The sequence below is a fragment of the Ipomoea triloba genome, chromosome 7, assembly GCF_003576645.1.
Source record: "Ipomoea triloba cultivar NCNSP0323 chromosome 7, ASM357664v1".
Classification (NCBI taxonomy): domain Eukaryota; kingdom Viridiplantae; phylum Streptophyta; class Magnoliopsida; order Solanales; family Convolvulaceae; genus Ipomoea; species Ipomoea triloba.
In genome coordinates, this window is record NC_044922.1 from 15,672,120 (window position 1) to 15,699,296 (window position 27,177).

The 27,177-nt window shown below is 35.4% G+C and overlaps 3 protein-coding genes and 1 long non-coding RNA gene across 4 annotated transcripts; all 4 read left to right on the forward strand.

Moving 5' to 3' along the window:
* Positions 1–4,068: 4,068 nt before the first annotated feature.
* Positions 4,069–9,016, forward strand: LOC116026014. Its single transcript, XR_004099757.1, has 3 exons — positions 4,069–4,187; positions 4,549–4,609; positions 8,942–9,016. It is a non-coding gene; the product is annotated as an uncharacterized LOC116026014 (long non-coding RNA).
* LOC116024212 (SNF1-related protein kinase regulatory subunit beta-3-like) lies at positions 9,016–9,458 on the forward strand. Its single transcript, XM_031265112.1, has 2 exons — positions 9,016–9,042; positions 9,129–9,458. Exons 1-2 carry the CDS (start codon positions 9,016–9,018, stop codon positions 9,456–9,458), a joined length of 357 nt encoding a protein of 118 aa, XP_031120972.1.
* Positions 9,459–18,823: 9,365 nt separating this feature from the next.
* Positions 18,824–20,865, forward strand: LOC116025974 (high-affinity nitrate transporter 2.1-like). Its single transcript, XM_031267412.1, has 2 exons — positions 18,824–19,798; positions 19,990–20,865. The coding sequence occupies exons 1-2, from the start codon at positions 18,873–18,875 to the stop codon at positions 20,654–20,656; spliced, it is 1,593 nt and encodes a 530-aa protein (XP_031123272.1). The 5' UTR covers positions 18,824–18,872; the 3' UTR covers positions 20,657–20,865.
* Positions 20,866–24,532: 3,667 nt separating this feature from the next.
* On the forward strand, positions 24,533–27,177 carry LOC116025975 (high affinity nitrate transporter 2.4-like). Its single transcript, XM_031267413.1, has 2 exons — positions 24,533–25,509; positions 26,106–27,177. The coding sequence occupies exons 1-2, from the start codon at positions 24,584–24,586 to the stop codon at positions 26,770–26,772; spliced, it is 1,593 nt and encodes a 530-aa protein (XP_031123273.1). The 5' UTR covers positions 24,533–24,583; the 3' UTR covers positions 26,773–27,177.

Sequence of the window (27,177 nt, forward strand, 5' to 3'; positions counted from 1 at the left end):
TTTTTTTCAAGAAAAATCTATAACCACTATCTATCAGTGTATGTACTAGATAAAGTGATAAATCGTGTTCTTGTATAATAACTTACAAATTATACTGAAGAAGTAAATTGTATTAAGAAAATTATGTGCGACAAACTTGACTAAAATAATATTGACAATAATCACATTCGTGACGTTTTAATACGAGAATTATGCTCTACCACTCGACTATTCCTTTTGGACAACATAAAATCATGGTAACTCAGTTGAACACACTGGCTAAACCTTTGCTTATTGCGCACAATAAACCCCCCTCACACTTTGAGAGGTTGTTCCACACTACTGTTGGTGAGACTCGATCCCGAATTTTTCTTTCCAAACTTCACCCTCGTGATCAACTGAGTTGTCCATGCGGACAAACATAAATTTAACTCTTGAATGATTGAATGGTTGCACTATACATCCATTTTGAGGGCATCTACCTGAGATCTATACTAGATTTATATTTTTGTACACATAAAGCTGGTCGTCATTTGCTGTCTTTATCCATTTCATCGAGAGACTAATCCACCTTTAATCCGCTTGTATCATCAAAAGTTGAACGTGATTAGCGTTTAATAATACACCATTAGTACGTATTAAGATTCTTTGATGTTAAAAAGTGAGCATTTTCTTGGATACATTAGTCTTATTAGTTTATTTATTAGTAATTAAGAAAAAAGAAAAAAAGAACAGAACTCACATGATCACAGCATCATCGGCTCACCATTGCATTAATTAATTATTTTGATTGAAACATCCTAGTTTCCAGCTTTACAATTCTGTGTGCCGGTTTTGATCATTGCCAATAATGTTGGGTTAGCTAGGCACCAACCTGGCCGGTACGAGGATATCATTTAAAAAATAATAATAATAATACTCCGTATTTTGGACCATACGAAATGGTTCCGGAACTTTTAATTGAATTGGTCTCAACTTTAAACTCCTTTTTTTTTTTTTTTTTTTTTGTAGTTTAAATTTTATTTGTCAAGGTGTTATATTTATCTCTCTTGTGTAGTTCGTAAGTAATTAGTTATTACACAATAATGATATTTAGTCAATGCACGTTCTCAACTAGTAATTGCAATTTTTTCTCATCATCCAATAAAAAATGTAACGAAGTATTTGTTTATTTAAATTTTTATACGGTTTACACAAAATTAACTTGACTTTTTTCATATAGTTAAATCAAAATAATATCCTACTTGATGGATATATTATAAATGGAGCAAAATGACCCAGAAAGACGGAGCAAGGAGGACTCAAGCGGACTCGGGGCCCCAAGGTACGTAGAACCCCGTGCTCAACCCGGGTGGCTTAGGATGAGCCCATGCTTGGGCCTCGACCCCCCAGGTCCCAGGCCTCGGCTGGGGTGCTCGATGGAGGCCGAGAGGGTGCTCAGCTGGGGTGCCCGGGAGTGCTCGACTGGGATCCGGGGGGGTGCTTAGCCGAGGGGATGCTCGACCGGCGCGACCCAAGTTTGTTATAAGCAACTCCCCCTTTTTAGGAAGGCGGTTAAGTGGTTAGCTAGTATATAAGTTTAGTCATTTGTCCTGTTAAGACATCATGAAATCATGGTAATATCATTACACACCTCTTGTAATCATCCTACACTATTATCAATATAATTTGTCTCCGTGACTTAGCCCATTACTGTTTTGCTATCACATTATATGTTTTCATGTCCATTATTCTTGTTCTTTAATTATCGGGTTTATTAATTCAAACCCCTGAGTTAATTAAATCCATCACTACTAAATGCTTAACATGTAAGAACATACAAAGGTTAAAATCTTGTGTTTTTCAACTAGTTTCTGGTTAAAAATAAACTTCCCGTCCATTTTTGTATTCAAAATATTCTTCATCACTATTACTAACTATCAGTTAGAAGTGTTAAAAATTCTAATAACTTCTTCGGTGATAAAAAAGTTGGTTTATTAAATGTCGAACTTGTTCTCATAATTTATACCATAACTGGTAGGAAAGTGGTCGAAAGTTTGAATATTAGTAGTTGAAAATGAATATTTTAATACATGCATGCATACATACATACATACAAACATATATATATATATATATATATATATATATATATATATAAAGATCATATATATGCACATATATATATATGGTTAAATTTCACTCGTCATAGATCTAGTCCAAATCAACAGTCTAGAATGAAAAAGAATTAAAAAAAACAACAGTGTCTTCGAGTGCACGATTTGCCTCGAAGAATTAAGTTTATATGTTCTTTGTCTTCGAGTGCACATTTTCCTTCTTCAAGTAACTGCATATGTTTTGACTCAGTGCATAGTTTCTCCTTTTGAGTGCACATCTTTATGCCTTTGAATGCACAATTTTTGCCTTTTAGTGTATAATTTCGTGCCTTCAACTACATATCACTATTACAAAACATAGCTATTATGGTGGTTTTTTTACACATAGACGGCGGTTTTTGAAGTGTCGTGTAAGTGGGTGACGTGGTAAATAAATACTTTCTACAGCGGTTCTCTATATGTTACCTATATACTGCGGTTAAAAAACTGCCGTATAATCATAAACATACACACCGAATATATAAACTTTTTAAAAAAATACATACTTTATACGACGGTTCTAAGTGAAAACTGCGGTATGAAGTTTGATTTTAATATATGTATATATGTATGTATGTATGTATTTACGGCGGTTCCTCGTGGAACCGCCGTATAATCTATTTTAAAACAAAATATACACACATATACGACGGTTCTGAGATGGAATCGCCATAGATATATGTGTGTCTTTTTAAAAATATTTTATATGGCTCCTCGTGGGAATCGTCGTATATAGTTTGTAATGTTTTTAAATACTATATACGAGCTAAAGACCTTGTGGTTTTGTAGGGTTTACGACCTAAACCCTAAATCTCAAAGTTGAGAAGGTTGTGTTATTTCAATGTCATTTTCCGTAACAGCTTAAGGTGAACTTTGTAGCATGATGTGTGTCAGTGTGTGTGTGGAGAGACAATTTTGCAGAGAGTAACAAATACGAGAAAACAAATATACTGAAAACACAAAAAACTCAAACTAACAATTACATAACAAAAGCGACAAAATAAATATGCTGAAAAACAATAATAACTTTTGTTCGTAAACTAGAAAATCACAAAAACCACAAATATAATGGAAACCCACAAGAAATTAGGGGTGTGCAAACTTCGGTGAAAGTTCGGTTGACCGATTAAACCACCGTAACCGTTTTTTAATCGAAACGCTTTGATCCAGTTATTGGTTAGATGTTTTGTAAAATTTCGGTTAACGGTTAATTCGGTTCGAAACTATCAGTTAACTGAAATTTTATATATATAATGTAAAATCCTTAAAACTAAAATGAAATCTCTATGGACTATGGATGTTTGAACTTTGGATTTTGCGTTGAAGTTATGAATTTATTATTATAGGTATTATTTTAAAGATTTAAAATTTTTGGATGCCAATGACCTTGTGGTTTAGTGGCATCCGATAGTAGCATTTGATTGCACCCCATGTTGGAGGGGGTAGCTTTGAGCCTCAGTGGAGGCGATGCTGACTCTTTGTGCTTCAGTAGTCGATTAACGGTTAAAGCTTTAAAAATGATTCGGTTAATTGAATGCACACAACTAACAATTACACAAAAGTGACAAAATCGCAAAAATTTTTGTTTGTATTTAAAAAAAAAAGTTATAGACTTATAGCAATGGGGAAATAAGTAACAAAACTTACTAGCGAAGAGATGAAAGTGCATGAGCACTCACGTCAATCAAACTGGTCCATCTCTATTGATTCATTTCTCTTTTCTCAAAAAAAAAAAAAAAAAAATTCATTTCTGTATCTCCTATTTTGGTCTACTAATTGGGCCATATTCTATACCAAATTTGAAAATTTGTATTATCCCCGAAAAAGCCCAAGCTCAAGCCCATTAGAATTTCATCGTTAAAGCCCATTTGGTATATTCGGCGTAGTGGCATTTCCCGCATACGTAATGAAGAGTATATATTATTCCTTATTTTGATTTTTGCTTTGCGTCTGAGAGCAAAAGGGGTTGTATTTAGTGAACATAAATTCATCGCATTTATTTATTCAGAAAACGTAAAATTATTATTTGTCGCAATTTTGGATTCTATAGATTCTGATGGCGGAATCGTCTAGGTGAGAAAGAAATCTGGATATCTGATCGCATTTGTTTTGTAATCTTTCCTCATTTCCGAAACTATTTTAGTATATGTATAATCCTCTCTTCTCTCCGCCTAGGTTTTGGTTTTGTTCCGTTTTTCAGGTGATGTCTGGTCCGTTTTCGCCTTTCTTTCCCCACCCCCTGTTTTCTTCCTGTTTTGGCGCATTTGTCCAAGTTCTTTACTGAATTCTTGATTGAGTTTTTGCTTCTTTGGTTTGTGTATATATTTTGTTTGATCCTTTTTCTTTTGATTTGTTTCCGCGGGCTTCCAGCATTATTTTTAATTTTTTTGCGGATCATTTTGGTTGTGATGCTTCTTCTTTGATTCTTTTGAAGTGTAGGGATATAAGGAGAATCTGTTGATTGGATATTGCAGAGCCGCGGATAGCTAAATTAGGTTTGCTTCCGCATCTGTAATTTAGAATTGGTGTTTTACTTTGTTTTAGAATTGAATTTTGAGTTTTGGTTTGTTTTTAATTGAATAAAGTATATTCTTTGACTGAATCTGCTAGTTGAAATGATCTGTTTTGTCTTTTCAAGAGTTTGGAGTTTATGTTGGAGCTCATTTTATCTCTTAGTGTGTTTACCTTTTTGGGGATTTCAAGTTTCTGATTGCTTTAATATTATTTGAAGCTAGGGATTAATGAATTGGATCTTAAAGTGTAGTAAATTTTATGATTTTACATTGCTACGAGCAGGTAGTGGGATCTTCGGATTAAACATGCATAGATTTCTTAGGCATGATAATTGGTTTATATTAAGTTACTCAACTTGGTATGTTTGTTGGTTATTGTGAAATTAACCTTAATGAGCTCGTGTTAGAAACAACTGGAATGATTTCTAGCTTGCCACCGCTTGATGCTTTACGTGGCATAATTTGTTTTGTAACTCCTTACCATGTAAAAAGAAAAATTTAGATACCACGTGCGCTTGATGCTTTATGTACAGGTAGCGGGATCTTCCGATTAAACATGCCTAGATTCCTTAAGCATGATAATTGGTTTATATTAAGTTACTCAACTTGGTATGTTTGTTGGTTATTGTGAAATTTAACCTTAATGAGCTCGTGTTAGAAACAACTGGAATGATTTCTAGCTTGCCACCGCTTGATGCTTTACGTGGCATAATTTTTTTTTGTAACTCCTTACCATGTAAAAGAAAAATTTAGATACCACGTGGTACCGCTTGATGCTTTATGTGCAGGTAGTGGGATCTTCTGATTAAACATGCCTAGATTCCTTAAGCATGATAATTGGTTTATAGTAAGTTACTCAACTTGGTACATATGTTGGTTATTGTGAAATTAACCTTAATGAGCTCGTGTTAGAAACAAATGGATTGATTTCTCGCTTGCCACCGCTTGATGCTTTACGTGCCATAATTTTTTTGTAACTCCTTACCATGTAAAAGAAAAATTTAGATACCACATACTACGAGGATGTAACTATTGGCGGTCCGACATCACTTGTCAATATAGTTTACATGTGTCCTGTGGGCATAAAAGTATCTGCTTATTGTTTTTCCATGGAAGAAAAGCGTGCACTAACATTGCTATTGCTTGTATTAGTATATAGGTTTAGGTTGGAAACTTAAGGTTTATGGATGATGACATTAGTACAGTTGATCAGTGTGTAACTATGTGTGTTGGTTGGTGAGTCAGCATCTCTCACGGAAAAGTGACTCATTTTTTTGATTAAAGTTTTGCTAGTCTAAACATCATTCTATGGGTGCTTACTCGCTTAGGTTAGTGTGAATTGAATGATGTTTTTAGATTTGTACATGCATTTTAGATTCTCACACAGAGATCTGTTCTTGTCAAAGAGTTTGGGCTTTGTAGGCTGCTTTCCCTCTTTCCTTTGTATTCTGCCATTGTGTATTACACTATTACTAAAATTGTTACTTCACTTAGGAAAAAAAAGTGAGAAAAATGTTTTGAGAGGTCAAACTAACATTTTCTTTTTTTTACCATCATGATTCATGCGTGCATATCAATTGTTCATGTATGGTTAATTAATGATGTCATTGGAATCCATCTCTTGACTTGGAATAATGTCTGCTTGTGGAATTTATTTTTTGTTTAATTACAAAACAATTTGCAACTTGGGCTTGGTAATGGTGGCCAAGTGTTTGCATGTTTAATTTTAGGGCATAGCTTGAAGCTTTATAAACAACCTCTTGAAGCTGTGTGAAGCTTGTGGATTTCTTGCTTTCTCATACCTGCATGGTGCTCAGGGCATCTAGCCTTTAGGAATGTCTAAAGATCTACTTCAGCAGAATGTTATAACTTATGAAAATGAATCCTTTTTTGTTAAAATGTATAATGAAACTAAGGTAAATCTGGTTCCTTGATGTGGAGCATATGCCCTAGCTTCTTCCTTTCACCTGAATGCTAAAAACTGTAAAATGATGTGGCGTCTTTACAAAATCGTTCCAATGAACTTGTGTGAATGTGGATTTCTAAAATAGCGTGTGCATCATATTACTTGTGCATTATTTCTTCTCACTTGTTTTTACTTATTCATTATACAGTTTCAATACAAATTTTTTTTAAATGTCCACATTTCCATTTTGAACCACTTCAATTAATATGCACTAAATCACTAATGCATATCGTACCGAATTTTTATAAGCCAAAAGGTCTTGAGGTGGGAGTTATTGTTGCTGCAAAGTACGGGGGCACCTGTAGATTGCCTATAAAAGCATGTTTTTGTTATATCTATATATGCATAATTATTATATTTCTATGCTGTGTTACATACAAAGATCTGAAGTATCAGATGAAGTTCTCTACATGGTTTGGATTAATACACACACAGACACACACAGACTCTTCTACACAAAAGAAAGTCATGATAGCTACTATGGCATGGTGATGAGTTATGGATTCAAAGTAGGAGAGGTACGATTTTTACCTCTTGTTTAGTTATGAGATGGTGTGTTTTGGGGTACTGGGATAGGAGGGTTAACTTGCATCTGAAAAAGTGAGGTTGCTAAATAGAATAGTGACACGATTAGCCTGAAGGTGTTCTATATGTTGACTTGTTTTGCTATTAATTAGGGTGTGCATAGCCATAAAGAAATGGCAAACTCGTCAATCTCTCTGAATTTACTTATAATTGTAGTAACTGAACTTTATTTGTTATCTTGTGCATTCCAATAAAGATTCAGAGTTGGAGTTAAAAGGCAACTGTTTTTGCATATTGCGTTCTTTTGGTAAAGTTTCAATTAGTTTTTGCAGCATAGATGGAACAGTGTGGTAGGTTTAATTTCTTTCCCACTTATATCCTTTGCATTTGAGACTCTTCCACCCTTGAAGCTTTTCTTTTGGTAGAAACTGAAGTGTTATGCTGATTTACTTAGTTAGCACATGATCTGAATTCAAGAGTCATGGGGTTAGCTGAAGATGTATAGAAGCGTAGTGGCAGCTTCTCATTTGTGAGTTTTCAAGAAGAGTTTAACTTGTCTCTCTCCTCATTTATGAGAAATTTGTACATGTTTATGGAGCTTTTATTTACTAAATCAAATGTATACTTTCAACTATTCTAGTTAGGTTTTGTTGGATCCTCAAAAATTAAAATATACTCTGTAAATGAGTTATTTTCATTCACTCCTGAAGAAATAGTAACTTGTAAGAAAGTTGAGGCTGTCAAAAAACAACCTCACCGTTGCATAATACTTCAGAATATCTGATGACAAGGTGCGGTGTTGCACTAGTTGATTATAATTCTTATTAATGACTGAATCAATATATTTTACTTCAATTGAAATATTTTTTATTAAAAGAGTAGTTGGCTATTTGTGTTGTGTTATTCTCTATTTGTGTTTAGTATTGACTGACAAAATGGAGCAAGAGTAAGGTGGATGTAGGCTGGTATTGGTTCTTGCCTTCATGGATGTGTCTTCTTTTCATGTTCTTCTTCAAGTTGTGGCTGTGTTTGGTGCAATTGAAGAACCAATTTTGTAATTTTCGCTGAAGTCGTGATTATTTCTTCTTGGAATCAAATCATGAAGAAATTTTCCACTGAAGTCTTTTTTGGATGTTTCTTCATCATGATGTGCTTAGAGTAAACCCCTTTCACTGCTTGCTTCTGCCTCCATAAGAAGGACAAGGGACCAATTCAATTAATTAGGTGTTTCTTTATTGGATATGGGGGTGAAATATAACTTCAGTGACATGGTGATAGACAAAATGGAATTTTTATTGGATATACAATCAGATTTTTCAATTGGGTTTGTATTTTTGTGGTAAAGGATCTCATGCTTACGGTAGGGTCTTTTCTTAGAAACACTGAGAATTATTACTCTTTTTGCAAGTGCTCTATTCGACTTGGAAAGGATTAAGATGACTTCCATTGCTGTCTGTTAACTTGATTCATTTATAAGTTGCACAGTGGTGCATTTTGAGAGGAGTAAGAGCAATAAATAATTGGTCAAGTTAACAGAGCATGGAAAGAGTTATGAAAAGAAGATAATTTGAGGTAACAAAGTAAGAATTAAGCCTCTAGGTGGGGGTAAAAAAGAGGGAACTAGTCAACCCAGCTAACGGTTTCTGTAAAATTTTTCAAAGAAGATATCGGTTCACTTTTTGTTTCATGTATTGTGACTCTTAAAATTCATGTGGATATTTGGTTTCATACTTTCACCCATCTTAAATTATGCCCCTTAATTGATGAGTAGATGTTCATATGGTTACGTTCGGGATTCTTATTCATACAGTATTCTTATTCAGGTTCTTCCAATTGGAGAAGCACTGGTTACTGACAACTTACATCCTTGGCTAGTCATTGCTACACTGCGTTCAAAATGAACCGCCAATATAAAGAAGATCATGTATGTTTCGAAATCTTAATTAGTTGAGTGATTGTAGTACTAAACTATTTCCTTAAACTCTTCCCTAGAATGTGTTATGTGTACAGGATGAAGTAACTGTCATGGGATTTGAAGTTCCGAGATCACCTGATTCAAGCTACAACAACGTGTACCCCGGGAATGAAGACGAGGGGCGGGAACCACCTCTATTCCCCCCTCACCTGCACCAGACCGTGCTGAACCACCCAGCAAACAGAGACCAATCTGCATCCCTCCCGTCCCCACAGAACGTGGTCCTAAACCATCTTTACATCGAGAACAGCAACCGAGAAACACCAAGAACCGTGGTGGCACTAGGTACAACGCATCGCTTCCGCTCAAAATACGTCACCGTCGTGCTTTACAAACCGGTCCCGAGAAGGGGCGGCAGCACCTGAAATTCATCCATTCATCACAATGTACGCATACTACATCTGTGTTGTGCTATTGAAGAGAGTAGTGGTAAAGTTCAGAGGCGTTTCGCAGCAAAAAGATATTTGTTTCAGTGCTGCCTGCTTGCTGGTAAAATGTAGGATTTGAAATAATGATATGATGGTTTAGGAGATGTTTGACCTTCTAGCTCTATATTTTGGTGGTAGCATCTTTATGTTTCAATGATGATGATGCAGTGCTACATTGAACAAGCACAGCAATGTTGCGTTGCAGTGGAACCACTTTGTATTAGATTGATGATACCACATAACATTGATTCCATCAGTGCTAAGAAATTACTTGTATACTATATTATGCTATGGTGCTGTACATTTAAACTAGATAGCCTTTTTTCATGTTTATTTGGGAAAATGACCTGCCCATATAGGTGAGCTTACCTATGGTGGCAATGGACTAAATTTGGTCGTTGTAGGGTGGTGGTGGTGGTTTTGAAATGTGAATATAAACAAGGCTTTGTGTACTCGTAATCAAACCCTGATATGATAAATACTAGGGATGAGCAACAAAAAAGTTGGCCGATCGGAAGATTTTTTTAATTTTCAATTCATAATTGTTATAGAACTAAGTTAGAAGCTTATTGAGTAATTCATGACTGATAATTGAAATAACAGAAAATTTTATTTTCAATTGATTATTGGTTATGATTATCGGTTATGAAATTAAGCTAGAAGCCTAGGTGGGTGATTAGGGATGAATATTCATATCAATTAGTACTTTTATTCTAAGGGTATCCCATTTTAGTGTTCTCGGTGTGGTTTTAAGGAAGCATGACTATGTGGAGAGAGAGGGTGAGGAAAGATAATATTTTGCCTTCAAAGACATTGGTTTTTGCAGGAAAAGAAAAAAAACGTACAGGAATGTGCTTGGAGTGCACTGCTGCACCTCTATAGGCACATGTTTTTCACGCACCCGTTAAAGCACTTTAGTGGTACTTGGTGTGGTTTTTGAGGAAGCACAACTGATGTGGAGGAGAGAGAGATAGTATTTTGACTTCTCCTACAAAGACCTTGATTTTTGCCGGAGAAGAAAAGAGAAATGCTTAGGAACGTGCTTGGAGCACACTGATGTGCCCCAGTGGGCGCGTGTTTCCCATGTACCCACTGGGCTGACATTTTACCGTTGCTTTCAATTTTATTTTTTTTATTTTTTTTTAAAAAATTGTCAGAATTTTTTTTCTTTTTTTTTTCTCTTCTATTTTTCTCTCTCTTACCTAACTTCTTAAAATGTGGTGTAAAATCAAACTATTAAAGATGCTCTAAATTAAGCTACTTTTATCCCCGCAATTCCCATCACTTTCATGGTGACATGTCATGCCACTTAGCCTTTTTAGTTTCAATAATTTTTGCAATCCTTTCATTTCTGCCAACATTTTGTTGCTTTTGACAGTTTAAATTACAGCCCACCTTGCCCTTTTTATTTGACAAGGTGAGCTTACTTTGTTTTGTTTTTAATAATAATAACAACAACAACAACAACAACAACAACAATAATTATTATTATTATTAAAAGTGAGATAAAATTGTAGCAATGTAGAATAAACAATGAGATAATTGTCAATATGATGATAAGACAATAAGGTCCATTTTTAAAAGTGATCGAGAATAATGCTGATGAGATAAATATAAACTTAGGTTGCACTCTCCATTTCTTCATTTCTAACTTGATTCATACATACAATAGATAAAAGAAAGTTCATAAACAAGAATATAAGCGATAATTAATACTCTAGTCATATCATTTTATAAGGAAAAGTTGTACTTAACATGATTTTTAATTGAACAAATAAGAAGCATTTTTATTTCTAAATTTTCCCTTCTATTACTCCATAGGCCTTTTGGTAAAAAAATTACATAGATTCTGTTCGTAGCAACGGTTTAGAGGCCGAGTCCAATATTCTGTCATCGGAATGTGACCATGACTTTTATAGAATTATAAAGAAATAAAGTTAGGTCTTGACTAATAACTATGTTTTTGACATAATGGTAAATGCTTGATCCTACAATTGGTATCAAAACAGGTGACCAGATAATGGAGATAAAAAAATTACATTATTTTTTATCTATTTTTGTCAACTGCAATAACATATATCAAATTGCAGTTGACAAAAATAGATAAGAATAGGCTTTTGAGTATTACAGAGCAGTAACCAAACAGTACGTCTTCCAAAGACTTTGCGATAATTAAAACTCACACTTCATCTCCAAAGGGCTTTCAATGCTTTTGAAAGGTTAAGAAACACTTATCAAATAGTTTATGTCTGTGTCTAGGTCGACAACTTGATGATGATGATGACGATGACGATGATATGTACAACATTCAACAACATATAACTGCAATACAACATCACAGAAGACTTTTGCTAAAAATATCTAAAGTCTAATGTGAACATTCGAGTATACATGCATGTGTATGGTTTCCAAGTTTGTATTATATAGTATTAAAATGCTAATTCATTTCTATAATGTAGCTTGCATATTTGAATTTCAAAGTAGCTTTTAAAAAGTTGTGTTTTATCTAGAGCTGTCAAAACGGGTTTAACCCTTTAAATTAATCTGTTCCGCATAGTAAAAAGAGTAGAGCAGACGGTAAGTTTTATACCCTGTCAAATTGGTAGGCTTTTTAGTTTGCCCCACCAAATGGTAGGCTTTAGCTAGGCAGGCCTCCAGAGGCATCTAGTGTGTGTATGTGTGTAAATATATATATGTGTGTGTTGGGTAATGTTTCTATGAGAACCAACCTCAGCTCCCCATAAGTTCATGAGAATTAATTTGGTGTATTTAAAAGAAAAAAGATCTTTGGATGAGATAAATTGGGGGAATTAAAAACGTGCGGGTGTGCATATAAATCATTTTTATGTGTGCTACTAAGCATGTGTTGTGTGCAACATATATAGGAACATGCTTAATATGCACACATCATAATGTTCCACACGTGCATTTTTAATTCCCCCGATTAATCTCATACATTGATATATTTTTTTAATACACCAAATTAGTTTTCATGGACTCATGAAGCGGTTGGTTCTCATATATATATATATATGTGTGTGTGTGTGTCCATAATCAGGTGAGAACCTATGAACAAATCCAAACCATTGATCTAGTGGATCTAACAGTTGAAAATGAATAAAACTTTGTAATATTTATGAAAATGACCCGCTCATTTTTTACTTGATTTTCATCCATCAGATCTTGCAAATTAATAGTTTGGATTAATTTGTCCACAAACTCTCACCTGGGGAGTGGTTCTCATATGATTAGAATATATATATATATATATATATATATATACACACACACACACACACACACACATAATGCTATAAGAGTTGTACTATACAATATTTTGGTTAAAAATACCTCTATCGTTATAACTTTCATTTTCTTTTCCAACTATTGTTACCATGCACATGTATCCACTGTATGTCTGTATATTTTCTTATATTTTTCAATGCTAATGATATATAGATAATATATATTGGAGTATTATATAAGTTATTTTCTAAAATATAAATATCAAATTTATAAAAATAGGTTACATTATTATTATATAATAATTTAAATATCTAAAATCTAAATAAATCTAAGATTTTAATATATATATATATATATATATATATATATATATATATATATATTGCGAAAAGTTCAACACCAATGATAAATTAAGGACTAAAACTCTAAAAGTGAGCAAGATCAACACTTAGGAACAAATTCTACAATTATCATATAACTTAGGGACGAATAGTGTAATTTTCTCTTAATGGAATAAATTCTAGCGTGTTTAGTTCTATTGGAGGAAGGAAATGTTAAAAGATTTCATTCAAATACACATCGAGAGTATCAAAAACTTTTTCTTGATTTTACAATAATTAGGGGTTGAATAATCTTGCATTCTTACCTTTGAGGCTTGTTTTAATAGAACTAAATTGAATCCTGTTATGATTGATAGGATATATCTGTCGCTCGCAATACCGTAGATCCACTCGGTATGTATGTCGTATGCCGCCCAAGCCTTGTCCTCAGCAGGTTTGACCTCGTTAGGGTCCAATCCAACCTGAGTAAGCGTTAAGAATAGTCGCCGGGACTTCTACGTTATTCCTAGCGCTCATGAGTCAAGTACCGACCTAGTAAGGTTGGAAGGGCTACCCTAAGTCTGTAGCTTTCAACGATTCAAGAAATTATCCCAAACCGACAGCCTTGTCCGATCACATCCTAATAGTGCAACAGTCAGAAATCTTGTCACACGTAAACCAATTGAGAGTGCCCCACTCAAAGTCGGTGTATGTGAGGCGTGTGGCCAACATGTCGAGTTCCCAACATTTGTCCCCTCCAACTCTCCATACATCTTAGCTCGGGTGCCTCTGACCCATTATATAAGTTACCCGAGCTCGTATACTTCGTAAATTTACGTAGGGGTATTCAAAGATCTGAGTTTATGATAAGCCACAAATTGGCCTACGATTGTGCTCTACATATTCTTATTATTGGTTAAATCTTTGGGGTATTGTTGGTATTATGAATGGCTTTTGGTGTGTTTTTTATGGTAGGGAGGATGGAGTGGGCTTAGGCATGCACAAGCTTGAAAAGAGAACAATTCCGGAAGAAATTAATGCAAAATGGGCAAAACGGAAGCTCGCGAATATGGCACGAAGAAAGGGAGCAAAGACGGAGTCCAAAGCATCCTGTAGAGGTGGTCACGATGGGGTTCACGGCGTGAACCCCACCGCGACCACGCTAAGCAGCTTGAAAAGATAACAATTCTAGAAGAAATCAATGCTAAGCCTCGCTTCTACAAGCTGGTGGGCAGCATCACTTCAGGTTCATGGCGTGAACTATTGAACTTGAACTTGACCATGACCACGAGCCCTATAGCGGATCCGAGGCAATTACTTTGTGCGCGAATTTTGAGTACAAATTGTTCCAAGCTGCTGTTTTGACCCATCTTTAGTTCCCTAATTAGTTTCTCCGTTTAGATCTTCTTCAGTAGAAACTCTCCCAAACACTTCTACATGAGAATCCATCAGCCTTTGAAGATCTAGAGAATTCAACTTGTAATTGTTTTTCAATCCTCAATTATTTCAGATTTGATCTTTTCTATTTCCACAATCAAAGCTAAGTTTTCATTTTAATTGCAATTTGTTTTTCATTTCTAATGCTTCTATTGATTTTTTATCTTAGCTATTCAATCGTGACAATATCTAGCTAATTCTTAGGGAATTAGGATTAGGTTTATTTTTGAGGATGCTAGAATGTTTTGATTGCAATTAATTAGGAAGTGATGTATTGACTTGATTCTTGTTGGATGTGGATTTTGTATAAACTATTGTACGGTGATGGCCACATCAAGCAATAGGTCTTGGAGGTGTTTAGTTGCCAAGAGACTAGGACTACACTATAGCCTAATTAATCCACTTGCATTTCTCACCTTACACCGAGAGGTAGAGCTCGAAAGAAGATGTAGACTCTAAAGTGTTCGATGAAATGTCTCATGTAGTAAGGTTGCTATGAGACTATAGAGTAGGATTTTACTACTTGATAGGCCAAATAGTCCACAAGAGTGGCTTGGCAATGGAAACATCTTCCAACAATCATGATCAATGAATTACACTACTTCCTATACTTAGGGTTATTTTGCATCCAATCAAGGAACACCTAGTCCCTAGTCCTCTCCATTCACTCAATTGCTTGTTTACAATTACTTGTTGCTTTGCTTTACTTGTTACTTTGATAATGCTCTTGAGCCCTAGCTTTCTATGGCTCTTACGCACTTATGCTTAGCCGCGCATTGTTCAATTCCCATTCCTATTGGACTTCTGGTCGTTGAGCGATGCTGAATGAGGAAGACAACCGGGAAAAGATTTATATATATATAAATATATCTTATATATAATAAAAAAATTATAATAATCAAATTCTGATATTACTTAATTATCCAAGAACAAAAACAAAAAATCACAAATTAATCTAAACATTAAATCCTTAGAAAAAGTCATGTTTTGATACCATTATAAGAAAATTCATTCAAACATGAAGCAAAAACATAATTTTTTAAATTGATTTTACATTAATTAGGGGGTTGAACATTCTTACCCTTGAAGCGTGTTTTAACAAAAAAATTCTAAAACCGTTCAAATGTCTGGTCTCTAGTTCGTCCAATGGTCGGGCATGCGAGAGCACAAGAATCCTAGAGATTTTAAGTAAAAGTATTTTTTTTTTTTTGGGTAAAATCTCTTGTGTTCAAGAAATGGCAAGACTATTTATATAGTTTGGTTTGGGCCCAAATGTAGTACTCCGTACCTTTTAAAAGGTCCAAAACTACCCAAATTAAATTAATCCATTAATCATCTATTAAAGAATTAATTCAATATTGATAACCTTCTATCAATTTCTTTTAAAGCTCTTTGCATTGGCAAATTTTACTATGGAGCATGGTCCACACAGCTATGTGGACCATGATCCAAAATGGTGTCATTTCTTTTAACAAAAAGAAATGACACCCATTCCATAAATGTAATTAATTATGTTTATGTATAACATATTCAATTTCATTTTAGATAGATTGTAGTTTCATTTCAGCACAACTAAAATTTCATTTTGTTTCAACTACAGTTTCATTTGACATTATTCATGCAATACTCTTATTAAAGTGAGACTTCTTATTGAATTTCATTTTATACACAATGTAGACTCATTAGAACACAATAAATTATAATTATAATTCAACTATGGTTTCATTGAACAATATACACTCAAATTTTTGAAACTGTTATTCAGTTTTATTTTATGTACACTGTAATTTTATTACAACACAATTAAAGTATCATTTTGATATAACTACAATTTCATTTCAAAACATACACTCAATATGTGAGACATGTTATTCAATTTCTTTTTATACATAATATAGTTCATTTCAGTACAACTAAAGTATCATTTCAATTCAACTACAGTTTCATTTGACAATATACACTCAATATGTGAGACATGTTATTCAGTTTTATTTTATACATACTGTAATTTCATTTAAACACAACTAAAGTATCATTTCAATTCAATTACAGTTTCATTTTATAATATAAACAAAATATGTGAGACAAGTTATTCAGTTTCATTTTAGATACACTTTAATTTCATTTTGTTCTGAACACAAAAGAAATATAAGATTTATTAAATATAACGGCCGACATTTCTTTACTTAAAAAACGACGCCGTTTTTGAATTGACTGTGTGGACCATGGTCCACCGTATAACAATTGCTTTAATTTGCGTTAACACAGATCATCAAAGTGTGACTTACTAGTTCATAGTCAAACCAACAACAAGCAATAATATCATTCCGATCCACACAACACTAACATATCATGACTACCTAGTTGACAATGAAACTATATTATAACGAGCATTTCTGTTACAAACATCATGCAATAATATCATTCCGCACAACACTACTTGTTCTGAACTAAGCAAAAGTTATGGCCAAACCCATAAACCTAATTTAAAATGTCTATTTTATAATCATAACAGGAAATCAAACTTCATTATACTTTGGTTAGAGAGTCTCATTGTAAGATTATTGAACATACTAGAACAACCTTGTTAGCTCAAGGCGGTGGATCCTTTATTGAACACACATCTTCATACAAAATTAAACTAGGTCACAAAGTATACTTATAGCCCCATGAGGGAATACACTAGCTAACACTAGTCCACAATATGTACAAGACAATCATGTTGTCTCAAGTCAAAGTACTATTGCATATATACTTGTAACATTCAACGTAACATACCAGTGACACGAATTGAATGTAAACACCATGCGGTACGTTGTATACCATCATTGTTCAATGACTTGTTCTTTAACAATCATCCACATGTCCACTCTTCGTATCACATATAGAAAGACATGAGACTCACAATAAGCTTTGATAATGTGCTAGTTTTATCGAAATTCTAATGCTCAATTAGAATTCCTATGACAAGGAACATTTTACAGCACTTTATTAATAAATTCTTCATCAGTCAAATTCTTAACTCTTAAGAATAAAGAATTATGAAGTTTGTATGGAATAATATCAAATAATATTAATAAAGTCATAATAAAATAAATAAAGGTAAAAACTTGTGTGAGACCGTCTAACCGTAAGACGGGCCAGGTCGGATCGGGTCAAGATGGAAATGTAATACTTATACGTACAAATACCATACTTAAATGCTCAAATGGAATACTAATCATGAATAAATTTTTTGTTACTTATAAGGGTAAATGTAATACTTTTAAGGGAAAAATACAATACTTTTACATTTCGATTTAAAAGTATTATATTTTCCCTTATAAGTAAGGGGCACTTGTCAACATTATTTATTATGAAAAATGTAATATTTTTTCTCTTATAAGTAACAAAAATTGTATTCATGATTAATATTATATTTGAGTATATAAGTATGACACTTGCACATATAAGTATGACATTTGCATGATGCTTCGACCCGACCCGACCCGTCTTACGAATAAGGATCCGTGAGATGGTCTCACACAAGTGTGACCCATAAAAAAAATATTTATTTATTATATTAATTGAATTAGAATACAATGCCCACAATAATAAATGTTAGGCTTCTAGAGTATGTATACATGTCTAACATAATTTAAAAAAAAAAAAAACAAAAAAAAAAAGCAAAACATAACTCTCATATTCTCCTGTGTTATTTGCACGCTATTATATATATAAGAGTTGGATTTACCTAATGCATACCTTTAGGTAATGACTACGGGATTCGCTCGACAGCAAAAAAAATTAAAAATTAAAATAAAAAGTAGGGTCAAGTACAGTATGACTTCATATTAATCTAATATAGTGGTAACTTTTTCCTTTATTTATTTCTATAAATAATCTAGATTTGGTCAGGCTTGGGTCACACCTTGAGCTGCAATAATTCCTCCTTAAAGGAAAAGCTTAGTTTAGAACTACTTAATAGGTTGCGAATTACCCTAGTTTGCTGCGTAAATTTTAATTCAATGTAAATTTATACGAAGTATCAAGTTAAATATATACCACTTACAATAAACAAAGTTAAGAACCAATTACAATGTAGTTGATTCTTGGGATATTCAGAAGCCCAATCCAGTTGGCGATGACTAATGAGATGTGGCGAATATGGAATCCAAGTGGATCAATTATTTGTTTTTAATGTTGTCAATTAGCCACTGGAATCTCCATAGGGTATAGACACGTTTGCAATGTCAACGCTTAATCCCTATATAAACGGTCATTGTTTCCCAAGATTCAGCAGACTAATAATCCCATTTAAGTATCCTTAAACACGTACTGATTTCAATTCCAAGAGACAAAGACATTAATGGCGGATATAGAAGGGTCTCCTGGAAGCTCCATGCATGGAGTGACCGGCAGAGAGCCAGTTCTGGCTTTCGCCGTGGCCTCCCCAATTGTGCCCACAGATACGACGGCAAAATTTGCTCTGCCGGTGGATTCAGAGCACAAAGCCAAAGTGTTCAAGCTCTTCTCCTTGGCTAATCCCCACATGAGAACTTTCCACCTCTCATGGATCTCTTTTTTCACCTGTTTCGTCTCCACGTTCGCTGCTGCTCCGCTTGTTCCCATCATCCGCGACAACCTTAATCTGGTTAAGTCCGACATTGGGAACGCCGGAGTGGCCTCCGTCTCCGGGAGTATTCTGTCCAGGCTGGTGATGGGGGCGGTGTGTGATCTCTTGGGGCCGCGTTACGGCTGCGCTTTTCTCATCATGTTAACTGCCCCCACCGTGTTTTGCATGTCGTTTGTGTCCTCAGCAGGCGGCTACGTGGCGGTGAGGTTCATGATCGGATTCTCTCTCGCCACTTTCGTCTCTTGCCAGTACTGGATGAGTACGATGTTCAACAGCAAAATCATAGGGCTTGCCAACGGGACCGCCGCGGGATGGGGGAATATGGGAGGTGGGGCCACCCAGCTTCTAATGCCGATTCTTTATGACATAATCCGGCGAGCAGGGGCAACTCCGTTCAGCGCCTGGAGGATCGCTTTCTTCATTCCCGGATGGCTTCACGTTGTGATGGGAATTCTGGTCCTCACCCTCGGCCAAGACTTGCCGGACGGCAACTTAGGATCGTTACAAAAGAAAGGTAATGTTACCAAAGACAAATTTTCAAAGGTGTTTTGGTACGCCGTCACCAACTACAGAACCTGGATCTTTGCCCTTCTCTATGGATATTCTATGGGTGTTGAATTGTCAACCGATAATGTCATTGCTGAGTATTTCTATGACAGGTTAGTTGCTTTCTTTATATATCTCTTTGTAGGTATAGATCTTTTTAGTGTAACATTCAACATATTCAAGACATGATAATACTAATACAAGTTTCAGATTCAACTCTGGATGAAAATAATCTATTGGCCCTCTTAACTAGTTTACCAAGTAATCTTTAGTCAATTAGTTATTTCAAATTTTGTGTTTACAGGTTTGATCTAAAGCTCCACACCGCTGGGATAATTGCGGCCACCTTTGGAATGGCGAATTTGGTGGCACGGCCGTTCGGAGGATTTGCGTCGGATTATGCCGCGAAGTATTTTGGAATGAGAGGGAGGCTATGGGCTTTATGGATCTTGCAAACGACGGGAGGACTTTTCTGCTTCCTTCTGGGGCGAGCGAATACCCTTCCCTTAGCCGTGACATGGATGATCATCTTCTCCATCGGAGCTCAGGCGGCCTGCGGGGCCACTTTCGGCATCATCCCCTTCATTTCCCGGCGGTCGTTGGGCATCATCTCGGGTCTCACCGGCGCCGGAGGCAACTTCGGTTCCGGATTAACGCAACTAATATTCTTCTCGACCTCAAAGTTCTCCACCGCATCGGGGCTGTCGTACATGGGGATAATGATCATGGCCTGCACTCTTCCGGTGACTTTGGTTCAATTCCCACAATGGGGAGGCATGTTTTTGCCAGCGTCGAAGGATGCTGTGAAAGGAACCGAAGAGCATTACTACTGCTCTGAATGGAGCGAGGAGGAAAAGCAGAAAGGTATGCACCAAAATAGCCTCAAATTCGCTGAGAACAGCCGCTCTGAGAGAGGCAGACGCGTTGCTCCGGCTGCCACGCCGCCTAACGTCACGCCGGAACGTTTCTGATGATTTCGTGAACTATCCAAACTCTATATTCCTGGAATTAAATATACATTAAATTATTGTGTAATTTAATGGGTAGGAGTAGTACAAATATTAAAGAAAGGCCACCAATGAAAACGAGACATCTTTCATTCACTCACTAGTCACTACTCCGCCCACACAGGGTATTTATACTCTAAAATACTATTTCAACTCTCAAATTTTATTTCTAATCTTTACTCTTTTATTTAAATTTTTTATTTTGATATTAGCATTTTTCTGAAGACTAATAAATTGATAAGTCATTTTCAATTTATTGGTAATTGATGGTTGTTAGTTTCCTGCAAGTAAAAAATTTAGAATGCAGTTAAATAGAATATTTAAAATAACCTGAACCTGTTGAAGTACAAAGATTCAATATCGGCTCCACTGAAACTCAATCTCATGACCTCAAATTTGGAAGAGTCACAATGTTAGTCTGTGGTGGAAGTCTTGTTTGCGAATTTAGTGATTACTTATTATGAACTTTTAATGATACCAAAATGTTAAAAATTTTAGTCCCCATGTCAAATAAGTTGTATTATGAACTTTTGATGATACCAAAATGTTAAAAATTTTAATCCCCAGGTAGTACTTTCCCTCACATCTCAAACATGCTCCCACCTCTCAGGTGAAAGGGCCACAGCTATGCCGCTTGACCACAAGGTCTTTGACAATCCTCTATTTGTTATATCTTTTAATTTAAACTTAGGAACTCTTTTTTAAAGGTTCGAATAGTCCGAATATTAATCCGAACAGTTACTTTTCGGATAGTCAAGTTATTAGTCCAAATAGGTAACCCGAATGGTTACGTTTCAGACAACCAGGAAGAGACCTTGAAAAGTTAAAGATCAAAAGAGTTCGAGACAAAGATTCGACGAGTTCAAAATCGAAATGTTGCAAAGGCCGAATAACAGAAGTGTGTTTACCTTTCAAAGAGAAGAAATTTTAAAAAGGAACAAACTGTAAGGACAACCATTCGTAACCGAAAGGTTGCAAAGTGTTAAGGTTCAAAACATTAACTCAATTAGTGAAAATTTACCACTCAAAAGGGCTACTCAAGACATTCTCTGGGCCAACAGTTCAAATCCTTAAAACACTAGTGCGTTATGGTAATTTATCAAGCAAAAATACAAACCTAACACAATATTGCCTTATACTCAATCATATCTACACAATCTATTAAACAGATCAGATTATTTTAGCTGCTCCAAACTACCAACTGATCACTCTTAAGCTATCTAATCAATGCATTTTCATAATTTCATCTCCTAATATCTTATCACCTAGTGTAATTTCAAGTCCCTACACCGGTTTAATTTACATTATCAATAAGCCAAAGGTGTTAATTTAATTTCCTTTTTATTTTATTTTTTGTTTGAATAGTTTTCTCTAGATATCTATAAGTGGTTGTCTATATAATCGCTTAGATTAGAGCCAAATTTTCTCTAAATATCAACTTTAAAAATAGATAAGTATATCATGTTAATTTGTAATTTTTATTTTTTAAAAATTTTTATTTTTGCTAAAATCTTAGTTCTTGTCCAACTTCTAATCCACATATATGAGTGTGCAAAAAAGGATACATTAAAAAATTTCATCACCGACTAAGTCAACAGGAATATAATTTAACCAGCCAATTCTTTTTAAAATTTGTATTTTGAATTTTTCACAAATATAATTTAAAAACAAAAAAGTGATATAGATTTCTAGAAATCTAGACAAATTTCCATTTTTTTTGAAAATCTAGAAAGGAAAATGAATTTTTTTAACTCCTCACTTTAAAAAAATAATAAAAAATCTTCTTCTTAATGAGGTTCATTTTTGAAATGAGTTTTTTCCACTTTTGGTCCTATGACTTTAGTATTTCCGTCAATTTAGGTACACGACTTTCATTTTGCCACTTTTAGTCCTTGACTTTAATTTTTTTGCCACTTTTAGTCCTTGACTTTGATTTTTTTCCACTTTTAGTCCTTTCGGTCACCCGAGCGACAACTTTTAATCGAAATCAACAAATTGTTGTGCCATTAAGGGTAAAAGTGTATTTTGATAAAGTTCTAAATATATTTATAAATAAAATCAGATAAAAAATAGGAAAAAGAAACGTTATTTGCTTGTTCTGCTTCGCTTTTTAAGCAACAACTTTTAATCAGAATCAATAAAATATTGTGTCATTAAGTGTAAAATTGTCTATTGATAAATCTCTAAATACATTAAACGTTATTTACCATTAATGACACAACAATTTGTTGATTTCGATTAAAAGTTGTCGCTTTGGTGACCGAAAGGACTAAAAGTAGAAAAAAAATCAAAGTCAAGGACTAAAAGTGGCAAAAAAATTAAAGTCAAGGACTAAAAGTGACAAAATGAAAGTCGTGTACCTAAATTGACGGAAACACTAAAGTCATAGGACCAAAAGTGGAAAAAACTCTTTTTGAAATTTAATTAGCTGCCAAAAGTCGTCCGCCTAAAATTTTTGGACATTATTTTAAATTATATAAACTCGTCCACCAATACCCAATGGAATAATTGCCTTTTATTTTTAAAATTTTATTTGTAACAATAATTAGAAAGTGATAAAAAGAAATAGGGAATGAAAAAAAATCCCAAATCCACCATCACATATATTAAATTGCAGTCCAAGGTGGAATTTCTAGAACATCTACCTCTTAAAAGGATATGAATAGGGTGTAATCAAGCCCTATAATAATATCAATCCTCCAAAGACTTTATGATAACTATATTAAAACTTACACTGCATCCCCAAAGGGCTTTCAATGCTTTTGAAAGGTTAAGAAACACTTATCAGTGTAGGTCGACGACTTGATGCGATGATGACAATGATATGTACAACAACATATAACTGCAAACTACAACCGTACATCATATCATTGGAGACTACTTGCTTTAAAAAATTGGAAGTTTAAGTATGAACATGAGAGTTACATGCTTCTGTTACATATTAAAATTTTCAATTTGGTGGAATTGTGGAATTGTAATATGGTTAGTATGATGGGCCAACTATTACTCATCTTTTGAAGTTCAATTTTTATATGGTATTAAAATACATGTATGTTATTTGGTTTACGGGAAAGTTCACAGATTCTATTCATTGTTGACCCGCTCAAATTAAGAAAACTCAATAATAAACATATGTTAGCAAGTTAACTATTTGACTAACTCGCTCGACATGAGTTATCCCCTGTTAGGATAAATTGTAATAGTTTTCAATAGAAAAACGTTAGAAAGTCTATTCAACCAACTCAGTGGTTTTAGGCTAGATTGACTGATTTCCCTAATTGTAACTCTTTTTTTTTTTTTCTTCTCAATTGCTTAAAGAATGTCACATTAGCATAAAGTAACAAATAAAGTAAAACATAGAAACCTATTGATGATGAGTAGTTTTTTTCCCGTATATCATTCCATATCCAAAACTATGAGACTAATCCAAATTTAATTTAAATCATACGTACCCAAAAAATTAAGGCTTGCACAAAAAAAATGTGTCCCAAAAGTGTTTAGCATTACACTAATTGCCCATGTTGCCGGTAACTTTTAATTCATTGAAAATGTACAAAGTCAAATATTTAGTATAAAGAAGATGGAAGTAATTTAAAGAACCAATTAGAATGCAGTTGATTGTTGGGATATACATAAGTCTAATCCAGTTGGAAATGAGTAATGAGATGTGGCGAATATGGAATCCAAGTGGATCAATGTATATGTTTTTAATGTTGTCAATTAGCCACTGGAATCTCCATAGGGCATAGGCTGTCTAAACACGTTTGCAATGTCAACGCTTAATCCCTATATAAACGGTCATTATATTGTTTCCCAAGATTCAGCAGACTAATAATCCCTTTGAAGTATATACTTAAACACTGATTTCAATTCAAAGAGACAAAGACATTAATGGCGGATATAGAAGGGTCTCCAGGAAGCTCCATGCATGGAGTGACAGGCAGAGAGCCGGTGCTTGCTTTCGCCGTGGCCTCCCCGATTGTGCCCACTGATACGACGGCCAAATTCGCTCTGCCGGTGGATTCGGAGCACAAAGCCAAAGTGTTCAAGCTCTTCTCCTTGGCTAATCCCCACATGAGAACTTTCCACCTCTCGTGGATCTCTTTTTTCACCTGTTTCGTCTCCACGTTTGCCGCCGCTCCGCTTGTTCCCATCATCCGCGACAACCTTAATCTCGTTAAGTCCGACATTGGGAACGCCGGAGTGGCCTCCGTGTCTGGGAGTATTCTGTCCAGGCTGGTGATGGGTGCGGTGTGTGATCTCCTGGGGCCGCGTTACGGATGCGCTTTTCTCATCATGTTAACTGCCCCCACCGTGTTTTGCATGTCGTTTGTGTCCTCCGCCGGCGGCTACGTGGCGGTCCGCTTCATGATCGGATTCTCTCTCGCCACTTTTGTCTCCTGCCAGTACTGGATGAGTACGATGTTCAACAGCAAAATCATAGGGCTTGCCAACGGGACCGCGGCGGGATGGGGGAACATGGGAGGTGGGGCCACCCAGCTTCTAATGCCGATTCTTTATGACATAATCCGGCGAGCCGGGGCTACTCCGTTCAGCGCCTGGAGGATCGCTTTCTTCATTCCGGGATGGCTTCACGTAGTGATGGGAATTCTGGTCCTCACCCTCGGCCAAGACTTGCCGGACGGAAACTTAGGATCGTTACAAAAGAAAGGTAATGTTACCAAAGACAAATTTTCAAAGGTGTTTTGGTACGCCGTCACCAACTACAGAACCTGGATCTTTGCCCTTCTCTATGGATATTCTATGGGTGTTGAATTGTCAACTGATAATGTCATTGCTGAGTATTTCTATGACAGGTTAGTTGCTTGCTTTATTTTGTTTTACTTTATATATTTGTTTGTAGCTATAGGTTTTTTTAGTGTAACATTCAGGGTGCGTTTGGTTCGCACATGGGAATCGGAATCGGAATGGGTATCAAATACTTGGTAATGGTAATGGGTTTTGGTGAAAGTATTTAGCATGTTTGGTAGTTAGGTGGAATGGGAATGATTATTAATAGTTGAGGAAGAAAGGAGGAAGGGAGATGAAACCCTTATTTAATAAGGGTATGGGTTTTCTCATTAATGGGGTATTCCAAACCCATAGTAGCATTCACAAAACCTATCAAACAAACACAAGCAATCACTTTCATACCCATTCCCTATGTCTAAACCCACCAACCAAACACACCCTCAGTATTTTCAAGACATGATAAAACTAATTCAGATTAGGTTAGAATTATGTTAATTATATATTTTTAATTTGGAGGCAATTGAGCTGGGTAACTATAAGTTTTAGATTCAATTTTAAATGAAGTAATTTAATGACATGCTTTTTGATTAGTTTACCTACTTGTAATTTTAATTATGATTTCTCCGATAATGAGTAATTACTTTAAATTTTGTGCTTTCAGGTTTGATCTAAAGCTCCACACCGCTGGGATAATTGCGGCGACCTTTGGAATGGCTAATCTGATTGCAAGGCCGTTCGGAGGATTTGCGTCGGATTACGCCGCTAAGTACTTCGGAATGAGAGGAAGGCTATGGGCCTTATGGATCTTGCAAACGATGGGGGGACTTTTCTGCTTCCTTCTGGGGCGGGCGAATACGCTTCCCTTAGCCGTGACATGGATGATCATCTTCTCCATCGGAGCTCAGGCGGCCTGCGGGGCCACTTTCGGCATCATCCCCTTCATTTCCCGGCGGTCGTTGGGCATCATCTCGGGTCTCACCGGCGCCGGAGGCAACTTCGGGTCCGGATTAACGCAACTAATATTCTTCTCGACCTCAAAGTTCTCCACCGCATCGGGGCTGTCGTACATGGGGATAATGATCATGGCCTGCACTCTTCCGGTGACTTTGGTCCACTTCCCGCAATGGGGAGGGATGTTTTTACCTGCTTCGAAGGATGCTGTGAGAGGAACGGAAGAGCATTACTACTGCTCTGAATGGAGCGAGGAGGAAAAGCAGAAAGGTATGCACCAAAACAGCCTCAAATTCGCCGAGAACAGCCGCTCTGAGCGGGGCAGACGCGTCGCTCCGGCTGCCACGCCGCCTAATGTCACCCCTGACCGTTTCTGATGATTCCGTGAACTATCCAATTCAAACTCTATATTCTTGGAATTAAATACACATTATTATATTATTGTGTAATAATGTGTAGAAATATAAAATGCCACCAAATAGGCAAATATATATAATCCACCATTCAGTTCACACTGTTATCTGCAATATTTTGTGCTTTGAGTTTTATGTTGGGTAAATGTTTAAAACCTACAATATTGGTAACTGATTGGTGTTAGTTTCCGCAAGCCAAAAATGTATTGTAGAACTATGGTTAAATAGACTTTTTAAAATTATTTTTTGTTTTTAAAATCATTCATGTTAGATTGTTAGTGTGCAGTGGAAGTGTGGTTTAATTTGCGAATTTAGTGAAATGTTTGCAGTTTGTTTGATTAGAAATGCATTGAAATGCTTAGTGTGTTA